Source organism: Astyanax mexicanus, chromosome 14 (assembly GCF_023375975.1).
Source record: "Astyanax mexicanus isolate ESR-SI-001 chromosome 14, AstMex3_surface, whole genome shotgun sequence".
In the NCBI taxonomy this organism is placed as follows: Eukaryota; Metazoa; Chordata; class Actinopteri; order Characiformes; family Acestrorhamphidae; genus Astyanax; species Astyanax mexicanus.
In genome coordinates, this window is record NC_064421.1 from 39065848 (window position 1) to 39093267 (window position 27420).

The window sequence follows — 27420 nt, forward strand, 5'->3', positions numbered from 1 at the left end:
ACTGTGGGCCCTAAATTGGTGATCAATATATGCTATATTACCTTTATAATAATATATTTGGATAAAAAGTCTAGAGTTCCCTGAGTTCTGTTAAACTCAGGTGTCTGACCCTTTCTCTGAGGCCTGTACAGTCTGTACCAAGGCGTGAGGTGCTGGTCGAGGCGACCTTGGGTTTTGTCTGACGTCAGCTGAAAAAGCCCAGACGTTGCTCAAGATCAGCTTTCTCTCACGAGAAGAGTGCCCAAGTGAAGGAAAGGTGGAAGCTTAAAGCCCCCACCTTTGTTCACCCAAATACTGTATAAAAGTGTGTGTATTCCTTTGTGTTGTCAGAAGACTGAAGCTTCCTGACCCTACCTGGCTGACTTCAAGAAAAATAAAAGATCAACTTAGAACTTCGGAAAGACTCGTCTTCTCCTTTCTTTGAACTTGAGGCACTCGTCTGTTTTTACCTTCTTTATTTTGAACTTAAACTTTTGTAGTGATGCATGACTAGATAAGTTTTAGAGCTCATTTTTAGCTAGCCCAGGCTTCCCTTTCTGGGAGGCCTAGAAGAGTCGTGAAATAACCGCGACACTACACTTTGAGTAGTGACACGTGAATAACGTTGCAACATGAGAGCCGTCTAAGCATTTAGAGAGTTGTAGAGGTTCCTAATGGAGTCCAGTGATAATCCATCTCATGCAGCTCCAATATTCTCACCCAGTTCCTGCAGAATGAGTGGTAGGGATATAGCAGTGTTGATAGAGCACAAGCCAACACTGTAAGCCCGGATAAGTTGAATTTACTTTAAAAATTTGAGGGAACTGGTTGCCTTAAAAAATTTAAGTAATGGGTAATGAAAACTTAAGTTAGCATAACTTAAAACATCAAGTTATTACAACTAAAGGAGAAGTTGATTTAACTTTTTTATTTTTGTTTTACTGTAAGACCGGATAAGTTGAGTTTAGTTTACTTTTTTAAGGCAGCCGGTTTGCTTTAATTACATAAGTAACAGGGAATGAAAACTTGAGTTAGTATAAATTAAAACATCAAGTTATTACAACTAAAGAGGAAGTTGATTTATTTCTGAGGTAGCCCAGGGGGAATCACTACACACTGAAGGTGAGTGTTAGTCAGAAACTGTTGGACACACCCAGTATGCAAATAGATTGTGACAGAAGCCAATGGAAAAGAAGCTGTTAATGACAACAGACTAAACTCAGTTATTATAAGTTTGTTCAACTCAAAGATCTCAGTTTGAATGTATTTGTGCTCAGAAATATTCAACAAACTCAGAATAGTTGAGTATTGTTTAGAAATACCCAATTTTATGTAAAACAAACTTCATCAAAACAAATCATTTCAGTTCAGACAACGTATGGGTTTACAATCTGACACTTCCTTCGGAGTGCACATTTTCTGATGACTTTGATGATACGACTTTATATCTGCTACAGTGAATATCGTCGCTGTCCAATGAAAAACACTTATCTTCAATTTTGTAGATTTTTAGTTTACTACATAATTTGAACAGACAAACTGTCTCTAACACTGTGACAAAATTTATTGATGAACGGACCAATAGAAATTCTTAAAAATGACCTGAAATAAACTCTTTTTACATTGACTTCCATTGAAAGTTTACAAGATTTTTTCTCTCTCCTATAAAGTTGCTGTTTTGGAGATAAGTGTTTTTCATTGGACAGCGACGATATGCACTACATATTTTATTATATTATTACTTTTACACAGAGTATTACATTCATATTCTACTATATAACAATTATATACAGAAGTACATTGTATATATTATTAAATGATATTATTATATAACTATTACATCCAGAATATTAAATGTGAGGGGTCCACTGTGATAAAGCAAGTGGCTGAAGGAGGTGATGCACAGTAATAAGATGGGCCAGCTGTTATTAGCTAGCAAAAACCCTGTTTTATCCATTTAATCATGTTCTCCTATTTTTTCTTATAGTAAAGCAAATTCATCCATCACTTCTCCACATGACTTCTCTCCCACTTCTTCAGAACCACTCCCAGGGCCTTTAACCTCTGTGGACATCCCTCACATCCCTCACTCTGCTGGTGGACAGGTCAGTGTTTGCAGATGCACTGGCTAACGAGGGTCTGGTATGGACATGCACTCTAAGAAATATAAGTACAGATTTGTACTTAAAAGAGTACAAAGCTTGTCGCTGGGGCTGTACCTTATATTGAGGCACAAAAAAGTACCTTTCAGTGAAAGTCCTTTTTTGTACCCATGGTTTTTGTGGCAGTAAAGATTATAAAGATTATAAAGATTATCATCAACTAAATATGGCTCAAAAACTTGATGATACAAAATTGTCTGGCTTTCAAATAAAAAATGTGCAATTTAAATATATATTGTTCATTAGTACAGTGATGCAGAATACTGAATGTACCCTTTGGGTGGTTAAATGGTACAAATTTGTACTTATTGCTGTTAGAAATGACTTTGTACTTCAGAGGGAACAAATCTGACCCCGTAAAGACCAATATTGTACCTTTGAGGGTACAATTATAAAGAGTGTACCTTCGAGTACAAAAAAGTACTCATATCGTACCTCTGTTTTTTAGAGTGTGTTTGTAGACTTATTGCTTTAATCATTTGTAGAATAATTGCCTTTAATACATTTTGGGTACATTGTTACATTTTGAATAAGGTTAAATCCTCAAAAGAAATAATATTACTCTGAAATGGACTTACATGTGTTTGTTTGTTTCATTACACAGACCAATAAATATTGCAAACTCATGTTGTATAGTATCAGATGACTTTTTTGTTTTTAAGGAGGTTAGGGACACTTTGGAAACACCTAGAAGACACCTAATATAATGTGTTTAGCTTCTCAATGTTTTCTTGTATCTTCTTCAAATTTTGTACCTTATTTGTCATGACCCTTGTAAATCAGGAAATGAAGAGCATGACTGATTTCTCATCTCCAGCATCCATACACACATTGTAAACTGTCACACGGGCCAAACCCAGGACAGACAAACGCGGATACAAAGAAATAACACAGTAAAACAATCAATGGCAATGCTTAGTAGAAGAGCTAGCAAGCTATATTTAATAACCAGCGAGGGAACAAATCAAACAGCAGTGTATACACAAGGAAGTCCAGGTGTAAGCAATCAGAAGCTTGTCGAGTGTGAATGCCATAGCATCACATGATCAGGGAAATCTGGTGAGTGAGCATGCTGTTGTTTCTTGTTGTAAAGTTTAGAGTTTAGAGCAGGCAGACTGATAGCTTTTTAGTTTTTTTCACATTTTCTCAAATTGAACCTTAATATTGGAAATAAAATACTGGGAGAAATACTTTTTTTTCCCCAAGTGTCTACCTCAGTTTATGCCCTAATTGATCACTGTGCTATATGTAAAATTTAACAACAATAAAAATGTTACAGTGTAGTAGTTCAAAGCGCATGAAAATAAGCATACATTTGGATAAAGGGGTTAATCATTACAATTTTTAAATCAATGCCTCAATACATTATTATTTACAACATCTTTAAACATTTTGTTAAACAGTTTTTAAAATGAAATCAAACATTAGGTGAAAACCCCTGCAGTACACCCTGTTTAGCTAAAGAGTAAAACTGAGCATGTGCAGATTAGTTTGTCTGGCTTTAACTAGGATTCAAGTACAATTTGTACCATTTTTGCCAACACAGATTGTTTAGTTTTTCCAACTTTTAACAAGAAACTTGTTAAATAAAAATAATGTTAGATGAGGCAATTTTCAGTTTTTGTTTTTGTACTCCACCCTATTCAAATTAATATGTTGGTGCAAACTAAGATAATGACTGACACATAAAGTCTTCAGATTAAGTTTAAACAGATTAAAGCAAAATATGTTGGATCAACAAAACTGTGATTCTGATTGAAATTATATTCAATATATACAATTCAATTCAATTCAACAATGTATTGCAATCAGGTTGTGTAGGTAGTAATTAATTTAAATGAATATAATTAATGCAAATCCATTTACAGTGAAAGCCACAGTCAAACTAATCAAGTCAACAGTGTGCTGCTAAATAACAGCTTTCACTTGGATGTTTTTTTTTTTTATCTTTTTCTACGTAACTCTGGGAACTTGAGTGGTCACATCAACGAGTGGAATGGTCACCCAGGCAACAGCGGTGGCCGTGTGCTTGACGAGTGCTAAAGCTAGCATTCACAGACCTGTAATCTCTGTCAAACCTGAATGAAAAGCATACGGCCGGCCACACTTACTGTTTCTTTATATGTTTTAATGGGCAGCTATTTTTATTCTGAGCTCTTCTGGCATTAGGGCTGGAAATGTGTTTCAGGCTGTGAATATGTGCTGATGTTTGTCACATCCTGTTTTTTGCACAAACTCCACGTAACTCGAGGCCTTCAGGTTCAGTTATAATATAAAGGTATAAAAACTGAAAGTATTATTTGTAATTATTACTTTAATCATAAGACAACCTTGCTAGTATAAAATACCATGTTTGTCCTTCAAAACTACAAAGTTAATAAGACAGTTACGCACTTTAGCTGCCCTATGCATGCAGCATCACTTTTATAATGTAGCATTTTATCATTTCATTTTCATTAATCATGCATCCTGCCGTTAGTAATCCAGGCTCTGCAGCTTCCAGAGGCCGTTGCATTATGCAGTTTAGCGCTGGCCTTGATGGAACATATTGCAGTAAATATAAGCACATTAAACATTTTGCGGGGCTGCAGCCAAACGAACATGGTCCATAGAACACAATCAAGAACATCTGAACTGCGGCACTGTATATAACACACACACACACACACACACACAGCTAAACATCAGTCGTTTTTGCTTTACTGTACAATAATACCTACTATTTAAAAAAGGGGCTGTATTATGAAATATAGCATTTTTCCAGTAAAAAAAACATTATTTACACCAATTACTCTATTAAATGCCTAAAATAATTAGAATCACGTTCAGCACATCATCTGCAGATACTGTAATTAGAACATGGGGCCTATTTTAGTGATCTATAGCGCACCACCGTTCAATTGGAGATCTCGCAGATTGATTTAGGGGCGTGTCTTTGGTATTGCGAGGTCACAAAAAAATACAGCTTGCATGGCTCGAAATGTGCAAAACGCATTAACTAGTTCTCATAATTAACTAATTAATCATGTGTGTGCTTTGGGCATAACATGAAATAAACCAATCAGTGTGTCACTTGCCATTTCCTTTGAGAGGCAGGTGCGCTCTGACTCTGACTTTGGCGTGTTGATACAGTCATATGAAAAAGTTTGGGCACCCCTATTAATCTTAATCATTTTTAGTTCTAAATATGTAGGTGTTTGCAACAGCCATTTCAGTTTGATATACCTAATAACTTACTGTACTAACAGAAAATGTGCAAAGCTGTATAGGAGAGTGATGCGAAAGAAGCCATGTCTGCAAGCACGCCACAAACAGAGTCGCCTGAGGTATGCAAAAGCACAGAAATGCAGAAATGGCTTTTTTCGCATCACTCTCCCAAGTCAGTAAAAAGTAAAAACCTCATTTATTTCTTCCCTCCTTTACTCCTCTATCCCATTATTTCCCTCTGACCTCCTTTAGGCCCTGTCAAAAAATGTTTACCTTAAACTTCTATTACTCTATGTACATCACTATTGATGTACATAGTTGCTTTTGACAAAAGCATCTGCCAAATGTAATGTAATGTATTCCTAAACAGGAATAACAAGCTTGCGACATGCAGGGTGTACGGCCCATGATCATATTAAACCCTGAGTTTAACTGAATGGATCAGATACAGGGGTTGCAATGCACACAACATTATGGGGGACATGCTAGAGTTTAAAAGAGGACAAATTGTTGGTGCACGTCTTGCTGGCGCATCTGTGACCAAGACAGCAAGTTTTTGTGATGTATCAAGAGCCACGGTATCCAGGGTAATGTCATCATACCACCAAGAAGGACCAACCACATCCAACAGGATTAACTGTGGACGCTGTAAGAAGAAGCTGTCTGAAAGGAATGTCCGGGTGCTCAACTGGATTGTATCCAAAAAACATAAAACCACGGCTTCACAAATCACGGCAGAATTTAATGTGGACCTCAACTGTCCGTCAGAACAATAAATTATTGTGGTTTAAAAAAAAAAAAGATTTGAGTCTTTGTTTTAACCACCGTGTTAAGAGCACCGTCCCTTACATGACTTTTAGCCAGATTTTAACTAGTCTATGTCTAATTATGTACCTTTGACATTGGCAATATGTAAAAGTGTATGTACCAGTATAATAAGACACTTTTAAATTTAGATTAAATCACCTGGGGTCTTCTGCATTTAAGGTTGATGTAACTCACATAACTTATGTCACTTTGCTTTTTTAAATACTTTATTGGGGTTTTAAAATCTTATCATTTTTTACTTTTCAGCTCAAGATTTTCATGAATCAATATTCACAAAATTATAAAAAGCATGTGTTATAAGTTCAACAAGGTCAGCAATTTTGGGAAATATTCCTGGGAAACCCTTGCTGTGTGTGGGTGAGCACTATCCCCGTTTTTCATATTTATAATAATCTTGTCTTAATAATCTCTTAATAATAATATTTTTACAGTAAAGGGAAAGCCCACCAAAATTCCTCCAAGAGCCTTTCGAGCTGACCTCTTATTAGATTTTACTGCCAGCATCCTCTACTTTTGCTTCAGCTTCTTCAGAGAAGCAACAGAACGCTGGTACAATACACATCCTACCAGTGTGTGCATCAACCAGTGTGCATCAACCAGTGTGTGCATCAACCAGTGTGTGCATCAACCAGTGTGCATCAACCAGTGTGTGTATCAACCAGTGTGTGCATCAAACAGTGTGTGCATCAACCAGTGTGTGTATCTGTTAATTTCTTTATTTGTCTCATTGTATAGACCCCCAAATGTCAGTGGGTTCTCTGAATTACATGAATGTCATTGACCTTTGATGTTTCTGGTAAAATTAAATATGATTCAAGCTATCATATTGTTGTATTCATTTTTCTTACATCTTTTTATTATCCATTCCAACCTGGAATAACTGGGTGCAAGATAGATCTTCATCATCTATCGTCATCATCATTACTGTATATGGGAGCCCCAAAAATTAGAGTCTAATTATGTCATTATGTAGATGATTACAGGTGTGGTCCGATTCAGGGCCGCCGCTCTGCATACGCAGACAACGCAGCCAGCGTTAGGCCTCAACTATTTTGCAGTTGCAGGGAGCCAAATTGACTGAGAATGAAATGTGTTGAAATTATGACATTATTAAATTTAAAACCCAATGTGAATTATTTATGATACGCTCATCTTTTTTGTCTTTAAACATTGCATGGGGCACCTACTCTACTACTTAAAAGCGGCACGTTATTATTTTTGTGCATAATATAATGCCCCCACCCCTATTGCCTGAAATGGCACGGCTCGGTTTGCTCTGTTGGTTGTTGCCAGATGTGACATTTTCCAGTCAAATAAATAATCAAAAAATGCATGGAGGCGCTAAATCTTGCGCATGTTTAACCATTTTTAAAGTGTATGTGGCCATTCTATACAAAAACTTGTCCAGTGCAATATTTGTGTAAGTTAAAAACTTAAAATAAAATAAACAAATAGGATGAAAAATCGTAACTTATCTGGCAACCTTAGTCCTAACTAAAGTAGCAACGCTACTTGAGTTTGGCAGGAGACAAGTTCACCGCGCGAAGTTGCTACTAAATGGTAATTCAACTATGAAGCGACGGTTTGAGTCTGGAGCTGAGAAGAAGAAAAAGAAGCAGAAAGATGAGGCCCATGCATCCCTTTCTGGTGAGTAACTTCGATGATAAAGGTTTAAATAGTTTTGATTACTTCATGTTCAGTGGTGTTGCCTGAGCTAGTTACGTTGGCTTTGCTGATTTGGTAGCTTTAAACGCTTAACTAGAAACTAATCTGGGTATTGCAAGGCACGTGGCACGTTTGCAAATAGTAGTAGTGTAGTTTGAAGATTTTTAGTGACTTTAATAAAAAATTAATAAACAGAGTAGCCTACCTATTGACTAATGCTGTCAGTGCACTATCCAAATGGTCTGTATGACAGCAGGATCAGACAGCTCTATAGATTTTGACAGGCTGATATAAATACACCACGAATATAAACGATAATTTCATAACCTTTAAGGCTGGCTTGTGTAAATGACGTGTCCACTGCTTAAAATAGACATGCATCGTTTCATTTATTATTTATACATTATAAATAGTACTCTTGTGCTGTTCTTCACTGTTATTGGCCTTACTTATAACGTTGTAAATATTCACAGTTACATGTGTAATTTTAATAAATAGTAAAATTTTGCGTAAACCTTTTGTGTTTGTGTGTGTGTGTGTTTTTTTTTTTTTTTTTTTTTTGGGGGGGGGGGGGGGGGGGGGGCTCCCTGACCAGTTATGCTTAGGGCCTCCAAAACCTTAGCAGCGGCCCTGGTCCGATTAGACACTGGGTCTTTCCAGAAGAGGCCGTAAGAGTGCTTCTCCAGCTTTCCAGCTGCTGCATGAAAAAAGGCTTCTAAACGCTAGTTTTTTGGTAGTAAACCTCAAGGTGAGAGACAGCTGTATTGCATCACATCAATGTCAAAAGTCGAGGGCGCAAAATGCAAGACGGTAGCACAAAAGAAAATGTTGCTCTCGAGCTTCATTTTTCTCCTCTCGGGTGTTTTTTTCCTCACGCGCTGTGGAAGGAGGGCGGGGAAAGAAGAGTTAGCTAACTGGCTATGATAACCTCCAAACAACCCGCTCTCCGGCGCGCTGGTTCTGTCTTGCCGGGTTTAGTGCTCGGAGCGACCCGCTCTGTCTGGCCGGTTTTAGTGCTCGGAGCGACCCGCTCTGTCTGCCTGAGCGACCCGCTCTGTCTGGCCAGTTTTAGTGCTCGGAGCGACCCGCTCTGTCTGCCCGGGTTTAGTGCTCGGAGCGACCCGCTCTGTCTGCTCGAGTTTGGTGCTCGGAGCGACCCGCTCTGTCTGCCTGAGCGACCCGCTCTGTCTGGCCAGTTTTAGTGCTCGGAGCGACCCGCTCTGTCTGCCCGGGTTTAGTGCTCGGAGCGACCCGCTCTGTCTGCTCGAGTTTGGTGCTCGGAGCGACCCGCTCTGTCTGCCCGGGTTTAGTGCTCGGAGCGACCCGCTCTGTCTGCTCGAGTTTGGTGCTCGGAGCGACCCGCTCTGTCTGCTCGAGTTTACTGCCCGGAGCGACCCGCTCTGTCTGCTCGAGTTTGGTGCTCGGAGCGACCCGCTCTGTCTGCTCGAGTTTGGTGCTCGGAGCGACCCGCTCTGTCTGCTTGAGTTTACTGCCCGGAGCGACCCGCTCTGTCTGCCCGGGTTTGGTGCTCGGAGCGACCCGCTCTGTCTGCCCGGGTTTATTGCTCGGAGCGACCTGCTCTGTCTGCCCGGGTTTGGTGCTCGGAGCGACCCGCTCTGTCTGCCCGGGTTTACTGCCTCCACTTTTGACATTGATTTGACGCCATACAGCTGACTGCTAGACTTGCCTCTACAATGCCTTCACTGCTATAGTCTGGAACCATATCATCTATAGTAATGAATCCAGGTATAGTCTGGATTCAGTCAGTGACCCCAAGTAGTGATACAAGGGACACTAACAGGTTACTGATATGTGCAATACATCTGTTGCTGCCCCTTATGTCAGGACCTCCAACTGGCATCTTTTTAATTTTTCAACAGGATAATGCTCATCCACACTCAATCTGCCAGGGTGCCTACCCAATTACCATACCCAGGTTAAAAATTCAAATGAATTAATATTTAAAAATATAATTTATAATACTGTATGGACTTAAACAAACCTTCATCTTCAAGTTCAACAGACAAACCACAAGTACTTGACACTCCCAATGTGGTGTAGCTGAAACGTATCTATTTAAAGCAGCACAAGGAAGGATTTTCCTTGATTTTTGATCTTTTTAAAGAAGTAAAATTACAGCTTGAAACTCACTGCAGCGATATAATACGGACTGACACTTTAACTGTAATCAGTAAAATTGAGAGTGGCCACTTTATGAAACTTCCTAGAGTTTTCTAGACAGGGATTAATCCTACTCTTGGAATACACGGCACTTTAAATTGAGTTTTTTTTTTGAAAGGTCTATGGCTAGGCTTAAACCCTTTCTAGGAAACTGTAATCAAATTAATTAATTCTGAAGCTGCACTAATTGTGCTGTCTTGAGTGCTTTATAAAACGCCTATAATCTGTAATATCATCACTCTTGTATGATATCTCTCTGCACTTACTTTAGAGTACTGTGTACTGAATGGATTAGTCAGCATAATTCTTTCTTAAGGTCGATAAAGAAAAAGAGAGAGAGAGAGAGAGAGAGAGAGAGAAAGAGGAAGGGACACAGAGAGAGAGAGAGAGAGAGAGAGAGAGAGAGAGAGAAAGAGGAAGGGACACAGAGAGAGAGAGAGAGAGAGAAATAAAGCACAGCAGGATGTGAGAGGATAAAGCGAGGATAAGAAAGGCGAGGCTGTGAGTTTGCCTCAGTGCTGCTGTATTGTGAAGGCTTACGGCTTCGCGAAACATTACAGACGGCACTTCCTCTGAATGGAACGAGACATTCATCGGAGAAAAATGTGAAAAAGCATGTGAACATTATCTTCATTTTCACAGTCTGAAATGTCTGAGCATTTGTGAATGCATTGCTGTGTGCGTGTGTGTGTGTGTGTGTGTGTATTTGTGGGTGTGATGCATCTTGGTATTTGTGTGTATGTGGGAGAAAGAAAGAAAGAAAGAAAGAAAGAAAGGAACAGAGGGTTGAAACAGACTGTCTATAAAAATGTCTGTCTTTTGATCCTTTTCCTGAGTCGAACTGAAAGAAACCTGTTCCTGTTCATTACTTCCTATTAGACACCGGCTTTCATAACTGATAAAACAGATCATCTTTGAAGAAGCAACAGATGGTTCTCATTATATTTTGTGTCTCATACTGACAAGAAGACGAAGAAAAAAAAAAACAAGCAGAAAAATTAAAGCAAATGTTGTGTATTTCCTAAACGCAGGTGTCCGAAAACCTTCAGTAATTTTAGAAAATATTTTAGTCATTTTTAATTCACAAATGTTATTTTACATAAATCCATAATTCTGTTGACTGAGCAGGAAAAGGAAGTGTTGCAGTCTGGTGAAGACAATGCAGGGATATTCTTGCTGCGTGTGGGTGAGCATTATCCTGCTGAAAAATGCCAGTTGGAAGCCCTGAGAGTCAACACATGTACACATGTGGACAAAATTGTTGGTACTCCTCGGCTAATGAAAGAAATGTTTTAACAGAATTTAAATAAAAAAAACAGAAATAAACTTATGCAACAGGTCTGGACAAAAATGATGGTACCCTTAACTTAATATTATGTTGCACAACCTTGTGAGGAAATCACTGCAATCAAACGATTCCTGTAACTGTTAATGAGACTTCTCAATCTCTAATCAGGCATTTTGGTCCATAAGCAGACTGCTCCAGTTGTCTCAGGTTTGCAGGATGCCTTTTCCAGACGGCATCCATCTCTTTGATTTGTTTTTTTTTTAACATGCTTTTCTGACTTAATAATACTTAATAATCTCCTCAGACAGCTATTTCCTTCACTTCCTCTGGTCCATGTTGAGTGTGGTACACACCATGTCACCAAACAGCACAGTGACTACCTGTAGCCCTTAGCCCTATATATATATATATATATATGTGTGTGTATGTATATATATACACACACATATATATATATATATATTAGGGGTGTGAATGCACGCTGATAATTTGTAATCAGTAACGCGTTACTATTTTTTTAATGCAAGTTAAAAAAATGGCGCACACACACACACACACACACACAAACTCATGCATTGCACTGCTCCTCATCTCTGATATTTTTTTAAATATTCAAATTAGGTTCGAATTCAGAAATCCTCACAACCAATTTTACAGTCCAATTATGCATTCTTTATTCCAGCACCCTGCGTTGATTTTATCTCCCCTAAAACATACATGTATATACCATTACTTTAATTGACACCACTAATATACATATAATTGCATTTTACATTTCTTACATTCATTCTTTTATTTACATTTAAATATCTACTATAATAATTTACGTCTGAAGAAAAACAAATTCAATTAATCGCAGTTAATCAGAGAATCACAGAATTTAGTTGTGATTAATCGGATTACATTTTTTAATCGATATATATATAGTCCCACTGACTGATTACACAATTGTAGACATCTGTGATGCTAATTAGTGGACGCATCTTTATTTAACATGTCTCTTTGGTCACATTATTTTCATGGTTACCATCATTTTTTTCATAATTTTTTGTCCAGGCCTGTTTATTTTAGTTTACTTTTTAAAATGTTGCTGAATCATGGTTCAAAATCAATGTTGGATTTTCATTTGTTCATTTTCATAGATTTGTATTTATTATTAATTTTGTCAGATTTAGGTTTAGATTTCTGGGACCATTGTGGGTTTTTGTTCACTAACCTTAAATAATTTACTGTCAAATTCTGGTTTAACCTCCCATTACTACAAAACTCTAAAGTAATATCACTTGATACTTTTACCATTAATACTATAGAAAGGCTTCTTAATGGCGTCATTTGATAACAGTTTGATTCGCTGGTTTTATTGGACTCCAAAATTTGGTTTATATAAAACCGAAAATCTGACTTCCCATTATTCCAAAATGCTATGGTAAAATTGCTTAAAACATATACCTTGAATACATGACAATGAGATATTTAATAATTTAGTGGAGTGATATGATAGTTCTTTAATTTTCATGCTTTAAGGACTCTAAACTCTTATCAATATACAACCAAATTTGCAATTTTCCTATATTTGCCATCTCATTCATTCAAATACTTACAGCATTATTAGTTCTTCAAGACTTCAGTGATGCCATTTGATAAACCTTTGATTTTCTTATTTTATTGAAGTAAAAATTATTAAATTATTCAATTATTATAAGTCAATGTCAAAAGCTATTGAGCCCTAGAGTGTCTGGTTGGTAGGTGGCTGGTACAGGTGTCTGTTGGTTGATGTTTCAGATGTTTCATATTACTAAAATAATGATATGGCTGATTGAAATCGAACCTGATTCTATCAGCAGGTGGCATAACCCAAAAAGCAAATGGCAAATGTTGCCTTTAGAGTGTGTCTGAGAAATGTTCTTGCTGTTTATTTGCACCACGTTGGGCGTACATAGGCTTTAATGGACATTCTTTTTACCTCATTTTCTCTCCAATTTGACATATCGCTTCTGCTGTAGTTGTTTGGAGCGTAAATGATTAAAAGCTATTAACGCTTAACCAGAAAGAAGCCTCTGCAGACGGTAAACACCCCTCCCGCTGTGTCCCCAATTACACAACTCTGACCTGCAATACTGATTTCAGCAAAACACACATACGCTGGTTGACCACACACACGCATGCCCTCACTTCACACATTAGAGGTCATTAGTATGGAGTCTGTTCCCTTCCGTCACAACAAGATCTCATAAAATACTTACATGCAGTTGCAGAAAAACATATGTGAATCCTTTGGGATTACTTGGATTTCTGCATAAATTGGTTATTACATGTGTTCTGCTCTTCAACTAAGTCACAACAACAGACAAACACAGTCTGCTTAAACTAATACCACACAAAAAAATGATATGTTTGCATGGTTTTATTGAACGCAACATGTTAACATTTTAGAGACGACTTTATAAAGGGTTATAAATGGATGAGTTAGCAGCTCATATGTGGAGCATCTTTAGCTGGAGTGGAGAAAGAGTAAACAGCTGGACTGAAGTTCATGCTCAGGTCGAGGAGGTGAAAAAAGGCCAGGTGGTTTGCTTTTGCTGTTTTTTTTTGCAGCTATAGCTGCACAGCTGCACCAAGAGATGTGTTTGTGGGTACGAGAGAGAAGCACATAGCGCTAAAGCTAATGCATAAAAGCAAAAAGATGCATGGATTCTAAATTTGACTGTTTACATTAATGTCGCATGTTCATGGATCGGAAATGTATCCAATTTAGCACCACATATGAAAGTGACTCAAATCTGCTTTGAAAAAATTCGGATTTGGGACGTTCACAAAGCCATTAAAAAATCTGATCAGAGCCACATTGAGCAAAAAATCGTCTACACTCTTAAAAACAGAGGTACGATATGAGTACTTTTTTGTACTCAAAGGTACACTCTTTATAATTGTACCCTCAAAGGTATAATATTGGTCTTTACAGGGTCAGATTTGTTCCCTCTGAAGTACAAAGTAATTTGTAACAGCTATAAGTACAAATTTGTACCATTTAAGCAGCCAAAGGGTACATTCAGTATTCTGTATCACTGTACTGATAAATAATATATATTTTAATTGCACATTTTTTATTTAAAAGCCAGATCATTTTGGATCAAGTTTTTGAGCCATATTCAGTTGATGATAATGTTTAAAATCTTTATAATCTTTACTAGCACAAAACCATGGGTACAAAAAAGGACTTTCAATAAAAGGTACTTTTTTGTACCTCAATATAAGGTACAGCCCCAGCGACAAGCTTTGTACCCTTTTAAGTACAAATCTGTACCTACATTTCTTAGTGTGTACGAGAATAAGTACATAATTTTTAAGTGGTCTCTTATTTTTTTCCAGAGCTGTGTTTAGTACATGTTGTAATTTTACAGTAATGTACTAATGTTACAGGGGATCAGGCTATCTGCCGTGGCCCAGAACCCTGCCACCCTTTATTATTCCAAGTATCTCCACATCAGCGGTGTCAAGCTGAATTAAAATGCCAATTTGTGTTTGTGTTCACACAAAGATATTAATAAACACACACACACACACTCTCAATTTTTTTTCTCTCTAGAAAACGAACACACATTGACTTTGTCACACAGACAGTTTCAGCTACAAGCATAATAATAATATGGTTTAATGGTGGGCTACATTATTTCACTTCAAGTGAACAATTAGGTTTCTGTGAAAATCTACCGATCAATTACTGCACTGCTCTCTCCACACAAACTGAAGGACTAATGGGTTTCACAATGAAGCATAAATTGCAGGTTCAAATATTTTCCTTTTCTTCGTGCACATCGGCCAATTCATTCGGCTGCCAGATAAATGTTTTTAAGAAAGGCATCACGACTCACTTTAGGAGCACGCTTCAGTTAATGTAGGCCAGGGCTTACTTGATGACAGCTTAAAAACTTAATTGCCGGAATGTTCTGAATGCCAATTATTGTCTGCTCTTCTTCGTTTTGTGCCAGCTGTGCCAGGATCTTTCAAATAACACTCTCAAACTGTTAATATCTCATAAAAACACACGGAATAATAATTCTATTATTAAAACAATAATAACTGGTGGATAGAGTGCTTGGTTACTGAACTAAAGGTTGTGGGATCAATACTTATAATATCAACCCACAAAAATCTGGAGCAGATTTCAGAACTTAACTAGTTCTTTTTCTGGGTCCATTGCTTAGTGGGTGATGACAACCTGCTTCAGCTTTCTTATATTTGTCTGAAAAAAAAAAATGTTTTCCAAATGCAGACGAATGACTGCAACTGCTGCACTATAGACCTATGACCTGATTTTGTAGTCGGCCTCATGTTGTTTATGCCAACCATAGAATGACAACTACAGAATGACTACTACACAGAATGATGGCTACGAAGTGACGACTATAGAATGATAGCTACAGAATGACGACTACAGAATAATGACCACAGAAACTAAAAAAAGACGACTACAGAATGATGACTACATAAAAACGACTACAAAATGACGAATACAGAATGATGACCACAGAATGACGACTAAAGAATGATGACCACAGAAAGACGACTACAGGTTCAGGACTAAATGATGAAGATTACAAAATAAAGTCTACAGAAGGACAGCTACAGAACAAAAGATGACTATAGAATGATGACTACAGAAAAATACCTACAGAATATCGTCTTCAGAAAGACGACCACAAAATGACGTGTACAAAATGATGGCTTCAGAATGATAAGCACAGATTTACTAAAACAGGTAAACAATTAAAGAAAAAGGATTACAAAATGACAACTACAGAATGATGACCACAGAAAGACATCTACAGAATGACAACTACAGAATGACAACTACAGAATGATGACTACAGAAAGACATCTACAGAATGACAACTACAGAATGACAACTACAGAATGATGACCACAGAAAGACATCTACAGAATGACAACTACAGAATGACAACTACAGAATGATGACCACAGAAAGACATCTACAGAATGACAACTACAGAATGATGACCACAGAAAGACATCTACAGAATGACAACTACAGAATGACAACTACAGAATGATGACTACAGAAAGACAACTACAGAATGATAACTACAGAATGATGACTACAGAATGACGACTACAGAATGACGACTACAGAATGATGACTACAGAATGATGACTACAGAATGATAACTACAGAATGACAGCCACAGAATGACGACTACAGAATGATGACTACAGAATGACGACCACAGAAAGACGACTACAGGTTAAGGATTAAGGATGAAGATTACAAAATAACGTCTACAGAGGGATAGAATGATGACCACAGAAATACGTCTACAGAATGATAACTACAGAATGACGACTACAGAATAATGACCACAGAAAGACGATTACAAAAAGGCAACTAAAGAAAGATAACTACAGAAAGATGACTATAAAATGACAGCTACAGAACGATGACTACAGAAAGACAACTATAGAATAGTGACTACAGAAAGACGCCTATAAAATAGTGACTACAGAAAGATGACTATAGAATAGTGACTACAAAAAGACAACTACAGAAAGTCAACAACAAATTGACGACTACAGAATGACGACTACAGAATAGTGACTTCAGAAAGACAACCACAGAATTACAACAAGTAAACAATTAAAGGAAAAGGACTACAGCAAGACGTTTACAGAATGATGACTACAAAAAGACGTTTACAGAATCAAGACTACAGAAATGATGACTACAGAAAGGCGACAACAAATTGATGACTACAGGATGATGACTACAGAATAGTGACTACAGAATGACATTTACAAAAAAGACAACTACAGAAAGATGACTACAGTTTGATGACAAGAGAATGATGACTACAGAATGACGACCACAGAAAGCCATCTGCAGAATGACGTTTACAGAAAGACGACCTTACATTAATGATTACAAAATAACATCTACAGAAAGACATCTAAAGAAAAGTGCTGCAATGTGCCTTTATACCAAATGATCAGTTAAACCACTGTAACCGTGCTCCACACACATCCCCCAACCCTGAGTTCTTCAGCCATATCCAAAGAGCCCCCCACCAGCCTGACTCTCCGGCTCCTAATGAAAGAGGGGGAGACACAGACAGGCTAAGATAATGACACACAGCTGAAATGAAAGAGGAAGAGGAAATAACATCTCCGTCTTCATTAACTCCGCCGCTCCAGCATCTGCAGGCCCGACCGCGGGAGGAATAAATAAGGGGAAGAAGGAGAGAGAAATGATGATGGAGAGATGAGAGGGGGAGATTAGACAGAAGGAGGGGAGAAGAGTGGCACACTGAGCGGCAGGAGACGTGGCACCGCCTGAGGGGGCGAAAACACTGAAACTAAGATCAGGGGATGAACGCACATCTCTGTGGGTGAGGGTCGGCCGTGAAGGAGACTGGTAATGATAAAGACGAGAGACTGTGGTAGAGTGTGATGTTTGTGTATGTGTGTGTGTGTGTGTGTGTTGTGTATTAGTGGACAGTTGTTATGAACGCTTGGGTACGATGTGGGTTGACAGAATGCGTGTGAATGAGTGTTAATGCAGGTTAATCCTTAACAATGTCACTAATGCACATAAGATTTACTAATGTGTTCATGTTTGTATAATTTAAGATACACTGCAATGCCTGTACTGTCCGCAGTGGACAACATTTCAGAATAATGGTTGTTGCCCTAGTGTGGACTAGCCGACATGTGGACTAGCGTGGGTTTTGTATATGTTTGACCAGGTTAATATTGTTCCAAATGGACAACATATTGGAAAGATCTATTTTCTAGTCTTTTGCCTGTGTCGTTTAAAGGTCTCCTTCCTCTAAAATCCACTTTTTCTTGTTATTTGTGAAATACACCAGGTCTCTCTGAGTTGTATATTCATGCTGCACATAAAACTCTTCCTTAACCTCCATTATCTGCAGTATCTAGTAAAAGAAAATGTTCAGAAAAGTGAGTCGATCAGGAAAAGCACTGTGTCTACGGCAACTCTTGAGTTCATGGTCTTGCCTACCTTGGTTCAGGACCGCCCACAAGCAGAGTCAAAGCTGGGCTGCAGCCGAGCCGACACTGTCTTGTCAGCTAAAGAGCTTACAGCTCTGTTTACATTAGCTATCTTGTGTACGTAACTATAGGTTTAAATCGCATCTCCGGTTGATTCTGCATTGTGCCTTAAATCAGGGGTGTCCAAACTACAGCCCGCGGGCCATTTGCGGCCTGTTTCCTTTTTTGGAGCGGCCCACGAGGTATTTTAGAAATAGAATGAAAGTTGGCCCACTGTTAAGCAGGTTTTTATAATGTGAGATTCAAAGTTTGAACGCTAGGTGTCAGAAACGGGCCAAAGAGTCGGAAAGGGTGCGCATTTCTAGCGCAGAAAAACGGGGCAAAGAGTCTAAAAGCGGAGAGAGTGCACATTTCTAGCACAGAAAAACGGGGCAAAGAGACTAAAAGCGGAGAGAGTGCACATTTCTAGCACAGAAAAACGGGGCAAAGAGTCTTAAAGCGGAGAGGGTGCGCATTTATAGCGCAGAAAAACTGGGCCAAAGAGTGTAAAAGTGGAGAGAGTGCACATTTCTAGCGCAGAAAAACGGGCCAAAGAGTCTAAAAGCGGAGAGAGTGCACATTTCTAGCACAGAAAAATGGGGCAAAGAGTCTAAAAGCGGAGAGAGTGCACATTTCTAGCACAGAAAAATGGGGCAAAGAGTCTAAAAGCGGAGAGAGTGCAAATTTCTAGCGCAGAAAAACGGGCCAAAGAGTCTAAAAGCGGAGAGGGTGCGCATTTCTAGCGCAGAAAAGAGGCCAAAGAGTCTAAAAGCAGAGAGGGTGCGCATTTCTAGCGCAGAAAACGGGCCAAAGAGTCTAAAAGTTTCCGTAATTAAGGGGTTTTATATTAAGAAACATCATGAAATTAAACATCTTAGTTTACAAAACACTGTCAAAGATAAAGATAGTTAGTCAAGTAAAATAGTGTGTAAATTAAATAATCAGAAAAAAAGTAATAATTTTAAAGTGGTATATTTCATTATTTGTTTTATTACAGACACCCCTGCCTTAAATGTACACTAGGGAAGCACGGATTAACAAGGTAGCACAACTCGACAGAACACCAGTAAAGCCATTTGCATCAGATCTTATGATACAGAGTGGAATCTGGGGGCTTCAACGTGGCTTCGACGTTACCTAACACTAAACCTAACTAAGGCTGTATCTCTGAAAAAAAAACATGGAATGAGACCTTTAAATAGCAACAGAGCTTGTGAATATAACTATGTTGATGTACACAGGGTCTTGCATTAGTTTGCCCAGGTCTACATTGTCCACAGTGGACAGTATAGCAAAAAAAAATGTGGATCTAAAGCAGGCTATATTGGGTCTAGTGGGTTTTGCATAAGTTTGTCTGGAAATCTATTGCTGACAGTGGGACAAATTACTGAATACTGGGTTGGTTCCAGTTTAGGCTAATGTTCACAGGACCTGGTGTGGTGGGTTGTACATGGGTTTGCACAGGTATACATGAGCTACGATGGGAAACCTACTGTATTAGAGTTGTTGTTCCAATGTTTTCCATTCTGTGCAGGACCCATGTCGGCCTTAGGTGAGTTTGACTTAGTTTGAATAGATATTAGTGGGCCAAAATACTGAATACCGGGCTGTCTCCAGTACAGGCTAGCCTACACAGGGCATGTGTGGTTCTGGCATGGGTTTGCACAGGTCTACATGGTCCAAAGTGGGCCACATTCCAAAATTGTGGAGTGGGTGGACTTGTGTGGGATTTGCATGGGTTTGTGAAGGTTGCCATTACCCACAGTGGGCCACATTTTAGAATAGTGGTGTGGGTCTAGTGCAGGCTAGCACAGGAATGGCCCCTCTGAATTTTGTTTGAGTTTGCCCCATGTCTGCAATGTCTACACTGGGCAACATGTTGGAGTAGAGCCCAAAAAAATCTGCATTGTCTAAAATTGGCCACATTACAAAACAGTGGTGTTGGTCCGGTGCCTGCCGGGACTGTGTGGACTTTTCATAAATATTCCTAGAGTTGCTTTTCCCATAATAAACCACATTCTGTACCAGTAAAATGGGCTTCCCTACTCACACACCCTTTGTGTGGTTGTGTTGGGATTTGGAAATGGCCCATATTGGTTTTATCTGAGCTCTGAATTGACCACAGTAAAGTAAAATGTCTGAATTGCCAAGCCCATAGTCAGCCCTCAGTTCCTAGGGATATATTAGCTGGGTACTTTTTAAACAGCCCCCCCTTTTCAACTGTGATAATTAGATTGATTTTCATCATTTTAAGTTTTAAGTTTTTTCTTTCAATATTGCAATATTAATTAGAACATCCTACACAAATTTCATTATGTGCCAATTTGGCCAGCGTTTTTGCAAATGCCCTTGTGTCTGCGTGTGGGTTTAAATTATGAATGAGTGCTACTGGCCTGAGGGAAGGTTTGTGCTGTCAGTGGTAACAATGAACGTGCAATACTCAGTGTGTTTGGCGTACTATTTGACAGATTCTTTAAAATAAATCATAATTTATGACTTGTCCATGCACTGCTTCTTTAAAAATACACACACACACACACATACTATACACATACATTTATGTGTACAGTCTCTACTTCCTGCGGAGACTGAGGAAAAAAGCATGTCTCCCACCTCCAATCTTCACCATGTTCTACAGAGAGACTGTAGAAAGCATCCTGAGCACCTGCATCACCGTCTGGTTTGGGAACTGCAACAATTCCGACCGCAAGACCCTACAGCGGATAGTGAGGACAGCCGAGAAGATCATTGGAGTCTTTCTTCCCTCCATCACTGAGATCTACACCACACGCTTCATCCGCAAAGCCACCAGCATTGTGGACGACACCACCCATCCTTCACACGGACTCTTCGCTCTGATGCTGTCCAGCAGAAGATACAGGAGCATCCAAGCCTCCACTACCAGACTCTGAAACAGCTTCATCCACCAGGCAGTCAGACTCCTCAACACACAGAGCCTCCACTACCAGACTCTGCAACAGCTTCTTCCACCAGGCAGTCAGACTCCTCAACACACAGAGACAGAGCTGAACCCCCTCCCCACCCACCACACACCCAACACACTCACACAAAACTGAACTGAACCCCCCCACCACCCTTTACACACACAAAGACTGTACTTCACCAACACACACAGACACCCACTCAGCGCACAGAGACTGAAATGACTTTACTCCTATCAGCAATATTTGCTGCACTCTTAAAAACTATAAACTCTCTACCTCAGTAACTGCTGTGATTATATCTGTTCTATATGTTACAGTATTTTACACATCTCTGCACCTTATCCTTACTATACACTTTAATATATTGTATTGGTACTGCACTGTCATGTCTTTTTAAATTGTCTCGTCTTTTGTATTTATTGTATTTATTGTTATTTACTGTTATAGTTTTATGTTGCACTTTTTTTTACCGTCACTCCTGCACTTTATGTTGTCTATTGCTTGTTGTTCCATGTGGCACCATGGTTCCGGAGGAACGTAATTTCACTACACTGTGTACCTGTACTCAGATGTAATGACAATAAAAGCCTCTTGATTTGACTTGACTATATAGAGCACTATATAGAGTACGTTTAAAAAGTCTTGCAACAGTGAGGTCAATCCCTTTATTTCTGCATTAGACTAAAAAAAAACATTTGAATTTGACAATAACAGGTAGATATGAGACAAAAGATCAATATTTCAGCTTATATTTCCAGGTATTTACATCTGAATCTGATACACAGTTCAGAGGATAGCTCCTTCCGTCTGAACCCGGCCATTTTTCTTGTCAGCAAAAGTACTGTAATATGTGCTTTGATTATTCAAACAATAAACAGTACTAAGTTTCCTAAATTTGGGTTTTATCTGTACAGGCGGAGCATTAATACTTAGTTCTTAGGAGTAACCAACATGAAAACCAGAGAGCTTTCTATGTGTGAAAAACAAGCAACTGTGAAGATGAGATTAGATGGAAAACCAATCAAATCCATTGCAGAAATACTGTCCATAGTCAGAACAACCATATGGAATGTGCTGAAGAAGAAAGTCAACACTGGTGTACTAAATAACAGGTGATGAACAGGTAGACCAAGGGAAACCACAGCAGTTGATGAAAGAAACATTGGAAGTGCTGTAAAGAAAAACCCTAAAACAACTAATAGTGACATCAGCTACAACCTCCAGAGGGCAGGAGTGAAGGCATCACAATCTACTGTTCATAGAAGATTTCATAAACAAAAGTATAGAAGAAGCTGCAAACCACTGTTAACGAGGTGAATAGGGAGACCAGGCTGAAATTGACCAAACCTGTAGACTGATTGATTATGGACTGATGAGACAAAGACTAAACTTTACCAATGTGATAGAAAGGCTAAATTTTGAAAAGGATCTGATCAAGATTACAATATTTTCAGCATTCAGTGGTACAGCAGTTTCACATTGCACAAATACACACACTGGTCTGGAACCTACAACCTTTGTCCTATACTTCTTGAGCTGTTTTATAAAAAAGAATGGGCAAAAATCGCAGTCTCTTACAGTTGTAATTGCACTTATCTGTACAGTTGTAATTGCAGTGAATGGTGGCTATACTAAGTATTGATAAACTGGGCTGAAACTTTTGCACGCCACACTTTTCAGATTTATAAACCACGTATCATTTCTGTTCCAATTCACACTTCTGCAATTCTTTGTGTTTGTTTATCACTTAAAATCTCAATAAAATACATTTAGCTTTGAGGTTGTAAGGTGAAAAAATGTGGAAAAGTTCAAGGGGTATGAACACTTTTGCAAGCCACTGCACGTAGTAAACTGAGGCAGAGAGACAGAGGTTTTAAGAGCATGCTGTGTGTCACTGGCTGCAGTAGCTGTTCAAACACAGTAAACAGCAGCATGCTGAGGGTCTCTTACCCCCCAAACAGCAGGGTCTCGTTATGGGACCACTCTGTACTGTATCTCTGTCTCTCTGCAGTAACAGTAACAGTGCTGTGCTTTTTCCTGTAACAAACAAAACCAGTCTTCACAACCACAAGGGGTCAGTGTTCCTCCCAGCATATGAATGTGTATGATTTAATACGTTTATGTAATTAATAAAGCAGTATGATAATATTGAGGATCCATACATGGAAACTATGCAGCTTTAGATAGATAGATAGATAGATAGATAGATAGATAGATAGATAGATAGATAGATAGATAGATAGATAGATAGATAGATAGATAGATAGATAGATAGATAGATAGATAGATAGATAGATAGATAGATAGATAGATAGATACAAGAAATGCAGTTTTAAGAGAATGGAAAACTCTATTTTATATCAATAAATGAACTTTGAAAATGGATTATTCTATTTTAAAGCAGTAAATCAAGTCAGTAACCGTGACAATAATCCAAAGGAAACCCCATAAAATTCTTGTTTTTCTTTCTTTACAGGTCTTATATAAAGTATAAATGTGGCAGAAATTCTATATCTTGTATCAGGATTCCATAATCAATACTTTTATCTAATTTAAATGTAACTATTTCTTTAATAAAGAAGATTTAAGGTTAATATAGCCTACATGGTTGATGCATAGGAAACTATGCGGCATCACGGCCAATTAAAGGTAAAGGTAAGTACTTTTGATCAAGTTTTATCTACACCAAAAGTCCATTTTACACCAGAGTTCTCCTTTAAGCCTTGCCACTTAAGCTTTTGTAAACCTACATGCAGATAAGTGGTGTATGGAACTGCACAATTGATCCACAGTTCAGATTTTCTTGTGTGTGAAAACAAACCAGCAATACTGGTTGTGAACTCATTCCTATGTTGAATCTTTTGGTTTTAACCTGTTTTTTTTGTATCTCCCCTGGCTATTCTCATTCATCTTTCACGAAGAAATCCTTTTCGCTGTTTTAACTCCACAAGGTTATCAAAGAAAAGCAATTGATTTTGTATTTTACTTTATTGTTGTTCACGGTCATTGATGGGACATCGATTACTCACCCGCTTGACGTCCTTCCCGAACGTCTCGCTATAAGTGGTTCCCAATATCTCAAACTGTGCATGGGAGTTGGCTCCGTTGCTTCGGAAATCCATCAGACCTGTCAGACCCGAGATCCGTCCCTGCAGGAGAGAGGAATATGCTGAGCACCTGAGTGAGGAAGAGTTTAAACCTGCTAAAATAGCGCAGTAACTCACCGAAAAAGTGGAGAAAGCTGACACTGCAGCTGCTAAATATGCCGGGTGGGTGCATAACCCCATATATCCTAGATACTGTACACAGAGTGAGCCCACATGCCAACTCGATACTCTGTTTTTAGTACTTTTTTTGGAAATTGGTGTCTGAAAAATAGATATTTTTACAGTTCTTTTTGCTTTACAAGAACAAATTACAATATAGGATGTAAACAGTGGTTTTTAATAAGCTTCGTCTTTATTTTTTTAGATTTATCGGGGCAAATTATGCCCCGTGTTACCCAGTCTGAAGGGTTATTTGGACAAACTGTTACAATTTCTGGATTTCGAAACGCTGAGGGAGAACGAAGGTGTGCTATTCATAAAAGTACTTTTTATCACGTTTCAATACAACAAAAGTCCATTTTACACCAGAGTTCTCCTTTAAGCTTTGCCACTTAAGTTTTTGTAAACCTACATGCAGGAAAGTGATGTATGGAATTACACAATCGATCCACAGTCCTTGTGTGTGAAAACAAACCAGTAATACTGGCGTGAACTCATTATTTAAAATTACATTCATTCAAATTACATGGAACGATGCAGTAACGTAAATCTACAAAATGATCTCTCTGACTCTAGCCTCATCAGATTCCATCATTTAAGTCTCTTTTTAGAGGCTTCACTTTTACTCATGTTTCAAGACTGTGGTCAACTTTAAGGGGTGTTTGCCCCTTCATAATGTCTTATTTGTTTTGCATGTTTGTCACTCTTTAATGTTTCAGATCATCAAACAAATTTAAAAATTAGTCAAAGACAACACAAGTAAACACAAAATGCTATTTTTAAATGAAGGATTTTATTATTAAAGGAGAAAAAAATCCAAACCTACATTGTGTCTTTTACAGTGCTGTGGAGGAATTTTGGCTCTACTATTCTATACAGAATTGTTGTAATTCATCTACATTGGAGGGTTTTCAAGCATGAACGGCTTTTTTAAGGTCACAGATGCCACAGCATCTCAATCGGATTCAGGTCAGGACTTTGACTAGGCCACTCCAAATCTTCACTTGTTTTTCTCCAGCCATTAGGAGAAGGACTTGCTGGTGTGTTTTGGATCATTGTCCTGCTGCAGAACCCAAGTTCAATTTAGCTTGAGGTCATGAACAGATGGGATTTAGGATTTTTTTGGTAGACAGCGGAATTCATGGTTCCATTTTTTACAGCAAGTCTTCCAGGCCCCGAAGCTGCAAAACAGACCATCACACAACCACCACCATGTTTTACTTCATATTGTTACTATATTCAACTCTTGACACTCCACAGTTATGTTCTTTTTGCTCAGCAGTGGTTTTTAATCTTGGCACTCTGCCATGTAGGCCATTCTTGCCCAGTCTCTTTCTGATGGTGGAGGAATGAACACTGACCTTAACTGAGGAAGGAAAGTGAGGCCTGCAGTTCTTTGGATGTTGTTGTTGTTTTTTTTTGTAGGGATGCACCGATACCACTTTTTCTTTACCGATACTGATACCGGCTTTTCTGGTATCGGCTGATACGTGTACCGATACAGATACCAACTGTTTTATCCTCCACTTTTTTTTAAAGGTCTGTATATATATATATATATATATATACAGATTTCTCTGCTCTCAGAGTCTCAGGTTACAGACCGTGCTGTTTACCCCACTATTTTACTCCCGCATTCCAAACCTGGAAATGGTATCGGCTGATAGCCATTGCCGATACCGGTACTGTGTAAGTGCCAATATCAGTGCCGATACCGATACAGTATCGGTATACAGATACCGATACAGTATCGGTATCGGTGCAACCCTAGTCTTTTGTGACCTCTTGGATGAGTTGTTGCTGCTCTCTTGGTGTAATTTTGGTCATCGGCCACTCCTGGGAAGGTTTACCACTGTTCCATGTTTTTGCCATTTGTGGATAATGGCTCTCATTGATTTTTCACTCTCAAAGTGTTTTTAACTCAGATTTCAGTGTTAAATGGTGTTCAGTGTTGGAGTTATTTGACACAGTTGAATATTTCAGTGTTAATCCCACTAAACCCAATAAATACTGGCCAACTCCACAGAGATTTAATTAAACTCCGCCCAGTTAAACACGTTATTTGCATAATGGGTGTGTCCCCCAAATCCTAACTTACCATCAGTGTGAAATCTTGCCCACCAGGGCTACCTTCCATTGGGTATTGTGTTATATTTAGTTTAATGGTTGTTTGTCTAGCTAATATATTGTAGGCTATAAGAGCAAGTTACCATCCTTTGTACAGTAAATTGTGATAAAGTGTTGGAAATGCACTAAGAAATACAATGGAAAATTACACACTAACCTGTCCTGAATAATAATTAAATAATAAAAAGTCATATTAATTGACTAATCTTCTTCTCATTTATAATTTTTCCTTTAACTCTTTCCAGTGTTAGTGTAACAATTTAGGAGTTAAAGAAATACAAATGTGAGTTAAAAAGGAACTCTGGCAAGGTGTTAAATGTTTAACTATTTTGAAAGTGTTGATTTAACTCCCTGAAAAAGAGTTAAAATCAACTCTGTGGGAGTTAATTTAACACTTGCCTTTTTGCTGTGTACATACTCCAAACGGTATAAAATTAACGCTTTAGGTGTTGATATAACACTAATGAACAACACTAGCATAAGTAAATAGTACACAGCACAGTACACTAAACATTTAACACTGCTATCAGTGTTATTTTTACTCTCTGTAGAGTGGTACCTTATATGCTCCAAAGGAGTGTTAAAGTTAACTCTTTAGGTGTTGATCCAGCACTGCTAATTTTACTGTGTAGTCTAAATGTTCCTTATTGTACTACAATGAGTTTTGTAATAAGTTTTGTGAATTGTTTTTCATTCATTATATAACCTTT

General features: G+C 38.4%; 1 protein-coding gene across 2 annotated transcripts in view; it reads right to left on the bottom strand.

Moving 5' to 3' along the window:
- The window catches only part of grid1a (glutamate receptor, ionotropic, delta 1a), a 738749-nt gene that overhangs the window by 41649 nt on the left and 669680 nt on the right, over positions 1-27420 (bottom strand). For both annotated transcript variants that reach the window (XM_049464094.1, XM_049464096.1), the window contains exon 8: positions 24347-24466. In XM_049464094.1, the coding sequence (XP_049320051.1) occupies positions 24347-24466 (120 nt within the window). The remainder of the gene's footprint in view (positions 1-24346; positions 24467-27420) is intronic.